This window comes from Vigna radiata, unplaced genomic scaffold (assembly GCF_000741045.1).
Source record: "Vigna radiata var. radiata cultivar VC1973A unplaced genomic scaffold, Vradiata_ver6 scaffold_356, whole genome shotgun sequence".
NCBI classification, from domain to species: Eukaryota; Viridiplantae; Streptophyta; class Magnoliopsida; order Fabales; family Fabaceae; genus Vigna; species Vigna radiata.
The window spans coordinates 8,035-16,106 of record NW_014542189.1 but is presented as its reverse complement, the minus strand read 5'-3'; the positions used below and the strand labels follow the sequence as shown (position 1 = coordinate 16,106).

Genomic DNA, 8,072 nt, shown 5'->3' with positions numbered 1-8,072 from the left:
AGGATGTCCAAAACGGGAATATGGCTCGCGTAATCGATTACAAGCCTATTGAAAACGATTACAAGAGTGTTTTATGTGCCATATTTCACTAAAACTCACTAAGGTTCATGTCATCACCCTGGGTGGACCCCCTCTACATCATGGGGTTTCCCAAGCATCACATCCAACCCTAGACACACACACACTTATACCAGAAACCAGTCAACTTGTCTTTAAAAAACTCCTAAAATCAGCAATGGTCCCCCACGTTACCACATGTGGTTCCTTCAGTGCAACAGGATGTCCAAAACGGGAATATGGCTCGCGTAATCGAATACAAGCCTATTGTAAACGATTACAAGAGTGTTTTATGTGCCATATTTCACTAGAACTCACCAACGTTCATTTCATCACCCTGGTGGAACCCCTCTACATCATGGGGCTTCCCAAGCATGCATCCAACCCTACACACACACTTTTAACAAAAACCAGTCAACTTGTCTTAAAAAACACCCAAAATCAACAGTGGTCCCCCGCGTTAGCACAGATGGTTCCTTCAACGCAACAGGATTACCAAAACGAGAATATGGCTCGCGTAAGCGATTACAAGCCTATTGTAAACGATTACATGAGTGCTTTTTGTGGCAGATTGCAGTGAACTTCCCCAAGGTTCGTGTCATCACCCTAGGTGGACCCCTCCTACATCATGTGGTTTCCCAAGCATCACATGCAACCCTAGACTCACACTTATACCAAAAAGAAGTCAAGTTGTCTTAAAAAACTCCCAAAATGACCAGTGGTCCCCACGTTACCACAGGTGGTTCCTTCAGTGCAACAGGATGTCCAAAACTGTAATATGGCTCGCGCAATTAATTACAAGCCTATTGTAAACGATTACAAGAGTGCTTTTTGCTGCACAGACTGCAGTACTTGGCCTTAATGTGTATGGAAATTTCATACATTCCACATAACAAAAACCTGAACATCAATGATCAATCAACAATTATTTCAACATTGCACATAACAATGTTCAAAATCAATCGTCGTGTTGCAATAATAATTTGTACAATGTCTTCAAATATATAAACGATTACAAACACACTCGTTTAAATGATTACAACATCCTTGTACATTGAACATAAATAAGGTTGAAATCAAATTTCTTATTCATATAAGAATCTGTACAATGTGTTCATATATATTTAAAATACACAGTCTCCATAAACAATATTGATTCTTACAATGTTCACTACATTTGAACACAGGACTACTATCCTACAACAATCCATACACTGATAGCGCATCTAGTAATCTTATGTTTTCGTCATCCAGGATCCAATCAACTACATATTGCTTTCTAAAAGCAAGTAATTCCTCCTGAAATGAAAACATTGATATTGTCAAATCAACGCAATCATCAAACAATAATGAAAATCATATTATGACTTACATTTGTATACTATGGCATACATTTCCCATTGTATTTATCCTCTCCATCCCAAATTTCCATAGCTTTTGACATTATAACTGCACAGTCATGTCTGAAACAATATAAAGATAACATCGACCACTTTTGACAAATCACATAATTTACAACACCATATTTTTAAATTAAAGACCTATAACAACTTACAGGTTAGGTTGAGATGGGATTTTTGCATGTACAATAGACAAAGGTCCAATACTCCCTTCCGGTCTGTTTACAAGTTGCAAAAAAAATCGAGCAAGGTTTTCAGCTTACAAAGTACAAATTACAATAACACGTTAACAATACGTTATTAAATGAAAGTCAATAACATTATTAAATGGGGTAAAACATACCATAGCTGTGTCAATCCTTCTTCGGTCTCTTACGCCCTTCCCCAAAGAGTCAATAACATATATAGTTAATGTGTTAATTTTAACTACATAGCACCACCAATGGTTATCATGGCAAAAAGGAAGAAACAACTACAAACAAAAAAAAGGAAAGTAAATACATCGACAACTGCTACATGTCAAATACCACCACAAACACAATGAAAAATAAACCTCACTCACAATGTCAGCTGTTGCAATGTCTTCAAGTCGAAAGTGTCCAACATGCAAACAACTGTTGTAGTTATGAAGAATGAACACACAACGATTTTTTGCCATTCTCCTATTGATGAAGGTTGAAAAGCAGTTATTTTAATATGTCATTTTAGACTAAATTACTCCCTTTACTGCTTAAAATGAGCTTATAATCAAGTAAAACTCAATAAATGAGTCTGTAGAGAGTCAAAAGCTATTTTTAGCGATATTATGCTTGTTTTGCATTGTTTTGTAGCATTTTTGAGAAAGTGAAGAATGGAGTTGAAGATGAAGGTCTTAGACCCAAGAAAAGGAAAGAAAGGTTGAAAATCAAACGGTTTCAGTGCAGAAAAGTCAACCAGAATGCAGAAAAGTCAACCAGTCAACCAGAAAAGTCAACCAGTCAACCAAGAAAAGTCAACTAGTCAACCAGAAAAAGTTGACCAAACCGCCGGGCGGCCATTTTTGGCGCCGGGCGGTTCTATGATGGGCCTGGGCTTGAATCTTGTACTTTTTTTGGTTATAAATAGCCCTAGTGCGAGTTTAGATGTATTCTTTTGACAAGGGAGAACGACCAGATCTAATTTTGTTCTCTGGAGAGGATTTCTTGGATGCTTAGGCTCCTTTTCATCTTTTCTAGGGTTTGCTTTTTCATTCTTCTTCCATTTTTCATCTAGTTTCACCATGTCTATGGTGAACTAAACCCTATTGTTGTTGGGGGAAACAATGTAATCTTTTGATGCTCTCTTTTATTGAAACTCTTGATTATTTATATGGTTTCCATATGTTTTGATTGATTAGTTGTTGGGTTCTCATCTGTGCTTAAGGCCTTTATTGTTTAACTCATTCAATAACTGATGTTTGTCTTTATTGATACAGGGACGTACAATAATGTCATGAACTGGTGAGTAATTCCTTGATTTTGCAATACCACCTAGGGATAGGGGTAGGACAATCAATTGCTTTTAACTTCTGCTCTATAATGCTATATTAATTGCTAGGGGATGCTAGGGATAGCAAGCCAATAATTAGTATTAGGCTCTTTCCGTCGAGGGATCGGGTTAAGGATAGGCTAAGAAAGTTGCATGACATTATTTAATCAAACTAATAATTCAAGAGGAGTAAATAAGAGAGTGTAGATAAGATGAATTTGTAAACCCCCAACAACTCCATTCATCCATTGTTTTCCTTTTGTCAATTGAATCAATCTCTATTGCATGTTAATATTTTTGTTCTCAAATCAAATTAATTATTTTTATTTTCAAGTCTTATTATTTTAATTCACGTGAACGAGAAAGCCTTTCAAGTCTCTTGGGAAGAACGATATTGGGTTTTACCAATTGTATTACTTGAACGATTTGGTACGCTTGCCAATCCGTCAACACCTATAATCATCGAGTATAAGGTCCTGCGGATAAGTCCAAATCAATCAATCAAAAATACCTAACACATTATTCCAACAATTAAGTACACCATCTCACAAATCAATTACAAACTAATTACCGCATATAATGAACTAAAAAGGATCCTCTTCACAACCCCGGTGGTCCTTCTCTCAAAGTGCATAAATACTCGCAGTTAACGTCCACAGCCTCACGTAGGTACACACACCACCTAAATGGTGTTATCGCAATTCGTTGTACACGGTCTTTTCTCAGCAAACAATTTATTTCATAAAATTTGATGAATCCATAAAAGTACGGACCCTCCACTACAAAAGATAACGACAACATTATTATTACTAACTAAAAAAATGCAACTAAATAAAAGACCAAAACTTTAACTTACCTTTGGGATTCCGGAAGCCATTGCAACTGCACAAAAAATGAAAACACGTAAGAGCCCAAATATCAATACTTGCTTAGTGTACGATATGCTATTTGGGCCGAACGATTACGGTTAGTAACCGAACGGCCCAAATGATTACTGGGTCTTAATCATATTAATAATAGGTCATTATTGTTTTTGGGCCAACAGTCCATTATGAAGATTTAATCTATCATAGTATATTTTAACAAATATTATAAGTATCAGATAAGATCAAACGAGATCTGAACAACCGGATATTCAGGTATAGCCGTTTATATTATATTCTGTTTATATTTGATAATAACCTATATATGCAGGGCTGGAATCACAAGCCAGGTACGCTCTCTCTTACGCTATTTTACTCTACAGTATACCTACGATTCTCCACCTAATTCATTCTGAATTAGCTGAGTGATTTCACTTCACTCTCTCGCGTTGAGAATCCTCAGCCTTGCACTCAAGGCTCTTCATTGCTATACCCTAACTTGGGCGTCGGAGTGCCATTGTAGGTACCTCCCCCCTCCGGGCAGAGCTTGGAGATTTTCGGACGGTTGAAGGTTGAAGAAGAGCGGACATTCAAGGTACATCAATCTACTTAATCAGGCAGCACAAAGCAAGAGCGCCACGTCATCCAGGTCAGTCCTTTCGTTCCCAGAAATCCATACCGAAACATTTTGGCGCCCACCGTGGGGCACGAAAGTCAAGACTCCCAATGGTGACCACACGAGGCATGGACAATCCCGATCCGATCCAGATGATAAGAGAACTACAAGCACAACTAGAGGAGCAAGCCCGAACTATTGCAACTTTACAGCAAGAGTTGCAGCAGAAAAAGACCGACGACGCCGAACGAAGTAAAGAAAAACAACACGACCGGGAGACATCAGAAGACATTCAAAATCATAATCCGCCTCCTCCCCCCGGTCCCCGGACCTCTTGCCGTTCACTGATGCCATCATGCGGGCCCCTATGCCCGACCGGCCTCCGCCTGAGGTTGAAAAATTTGATGGCATGACGAATCCGGATCATCATTTGCAGAACTTTATTGACTTCATGGCTTTCTACACTCAAAGTGATCCGGTAAAATGTCAGGCGTTCTCCCTGTCATTAAAGGGTGAAGCCCTAGAGTGGTATTACACGCTTCCACCCAACTCGGTGGACAGTTTCCGCACGCTGACGAGTATGTTCAAAAAGCAATACTCCACCAACCGGCACGAGGAGGTTACTGTGGCCGAGCTAGTCAACCTCAGAAAGGGGAAAGATGAAACTCTCAGAGCCTTCATGCATCGATACAATCATGCCGCTCGAAGGATAAACGGCGCCAGTCCTGAGTTCATCATTAGCAGTCTACCCAATTGCCTAAAAATGGGTTTCGTCTCAGAAAGCCTATATGCCAAGTTGCCCAAAACATTAGAAGAGTTGCAACAAAAAATGGCCAAATTTATCAAGATGGAAGACCAGAAGATCTTTCGGAAACAGCAGCATGAAGAACACCCGGTGAACGGCAACAAGGAGGGGAAGCGTCGGGTTGAGAGCGCCCGGGATCAGAAACCCCCGACGAATCTAAACCCTAGGTACGATCGCTATGCGTACCTCACTGTCCCTAGAGAAAAGGTGCTGGAAAGGGCTTTGCAGTCCAACCTGATCTTTCAAAGAAGAAAATTTCCACCTAAGAATGTGGACCCGGTGCAGATTTGCCGATTCCATAATTCAGGAGGCCACACCACTGAAAGCTGTCAAACTCTCAAAGATGAATTGGAGAAGCTGATCCGCGCTGGACACCTCCGAGAATTCGTGAAAGAGGAATCCACCCGCGCCGGACACTCCCCAAGAAAGTCGCGGAGAAGCCCAGACCATATACAGCAGAAGGGTAACCACTCACGCGATCGTTCCCATAGTCCTCCAAGGCATAGGTCTCGTAGCCGACCTAGGGAGCGAGATCTCATGGTAAAGGGCGGGATCGATACTATTTCGGGCGGATTTGTTGGAAGAGGTGCATCATCCTCAGCTCAAAAGAGACATTTGAGGCGCCTACACAGCGTTCATTCGGTGGTACGAAATCCAGTGTCAATGCCCGCGATAACTTTCACGGACAAGGATTTCCATGCACCAGATCCTGACCAAGATGATCCTATGGTCATCACAGCCCGTATTGCACAATACGATGTAGGCAAAGTCCTCGTAGACCAAGGCAGTTCAGTCAATATACTATACTGGACAACATTCCGAAGAATGGAAATTGCAGAAGATGTAATTGCTCCATTTAGCGAGCATATTGTTGGCTTCGCCAGAGAAAGAGTAGACACCCGAGGGTATCTCGACTTACGAACCCGCCTGGGGACAGATGATGATGGTAAAGAACTTTGAGTTCGATTCTTGCTAGTGGAGGCAGACACGTCCTACAACGCCCTCCTCGGACGTCCTTGCCTAAATGCCTTTAGGGCAATCGTTTCCACTCCACATTTGGCAATGAAATTTCCTAAAGATAGAGAAATATATGCACCGTTCGGGCATATTAGAAAACCGCCCGTCAATGTTACGTAGTTGGTTTAAAGATCAAACCTTTCAGAGGCGAAAAACGTACCGAAGCTATTCTAATTGATCTCGACCCCAGGACCAAAATGGACGAGCGGATACAACCACAAGGTGAGATAAAGCCTTTCATAGTGGGGAGAAACGAACAACAAACTACCTCCGTCGGGGACAGCCTTCAGCCGTTTGAAGAAAATGCATTGAAGGAGTTATTAAAAGGCAACAACAACCTGTTCGCCTGGAGCGCATCCAATATGCCCATAATCCATCCAGCGTCATTGCACATAAACTGTCCATATTCAGAGAGGCCCGGCCGGTGTCGCAGAAAAAACGGAGATTTGGTGATGAAAAACGGACGACCATTCGAGATGAAGTTGATAAGCTCCTCAAAGGAGGGTTTATACATGAATTGACCTACACTACATGGCTATCTATTGTGGTCATGTTGAAAAAGGCGAAGGGACAATGGAGAATGTGTGTGGACTTCACTGATCTCAATAAAGCATGCCCTAAGGATTCTTATCCTCTCCCAAATATTGATCGGTTGGTAGACGGAGCTTCCGGATACACCATCCTAAGCTTTCTAGACGCCTACTCGGGGTACAATCAAATCCCGATGCATGCCCCGGATCGAGAGAAGACGGCCTTTATTACAGAACAAGCCAACTATTGTTTTGAGGTCATGTCGTTCGGTCTCAAGAATGCAGGCGCTACTTACCAACGCCTAATGGATAAAGTCTTCCATAATCAGATAGGCCGTTGCATGGAGGTATACGTAGATGATATGGTAATTCGAAGTCACACTCATGAACAACATCTGAAAGATTTAGAGGAGGTCTTTCAACAACTCAGACAGTACAACATGCGTTTATACCCCCAACAAATGCACTTTCGGGGTGTCTGCTGGAAAATTCTTGGGTTTCATGTTGACGTATCGCGGAATAGAAGCGAATCTAGACAAATGTCGGGCGATATTGGAGATGAAAAGTCCCACCAAATTAAAGGATGTCCAATGCTTAGTCGGACGTCTGACAGCCCTATCGCGGTTCATACCACTACAAAAAAGAAGGGATTTACCGACGGACAAAAACCCTCGGTAAGGAGCAAAAGCCGTCGGTAAACCCCCATTACCGACGGCCTTTGGGCCCTCGGTATTACCGAGGGCCTAAAAGCCCTCGGTAATACCGAAGGCCACAGGCCGTGGGTAATACCGAAGGCCACAAGGCCGTGGGTAATACCGAAGGCCCAAAGGCCGTCGGTAACGCTGTTCGAAAATGCGTTAGCGACGGCCTGAAGGCCGTCTGTAATTTTGACAGTCTTTTTTGAAGCCAATTTGCTTCTCTATTAAACCCAAAACCTGCAAATGAGAAATCAACAATCCCAAACAGCAAATTATCCAGACAACATCAATTCCAAACATCAATTCAAATGTAATCATTCAACATTCATCAAGAAAACTTCAATCATTCTAAGTTTCCAAAGATGATAAGTGTCAAAACAAAGTTTAAAATGCAATCCCAAATTTCTATGTTTAAAATGCAAAAGAAAATTTGATACTAAAATACTAACTTCAAAGTTTGATAAGTGTCAAAGTTCTTAAAAAAGAAAACCTAACTAAAATTTTTTTCTAAAGTTCCTAAATATCAAAACCTATGATAACCATCAGGATTAGGATCATCATCAGAATCATCACTATCTTC

General features: G+C 41.1%; 1 protein-coding gene across 1 annotated transcript; it reads left to right on the top strand.

The window, feature by feature from the left end:
- Positions 1 to 4,797: 4,797 nt before the first annotated feature.
- Positions 4,798 to 6,207, top strand: LOC106779220. The gene has a single exon (XM_014667291.1). It carries the CDS (start codon positions 4,798 to 4,800, stop codon positions 6,205 to 6,207), a length of 1,410 nt encoding a protein of 469 aa, XP_014522777.1.
- Positions 6,208 to 8,072: the final 1,865 nt, after the last annotated feature.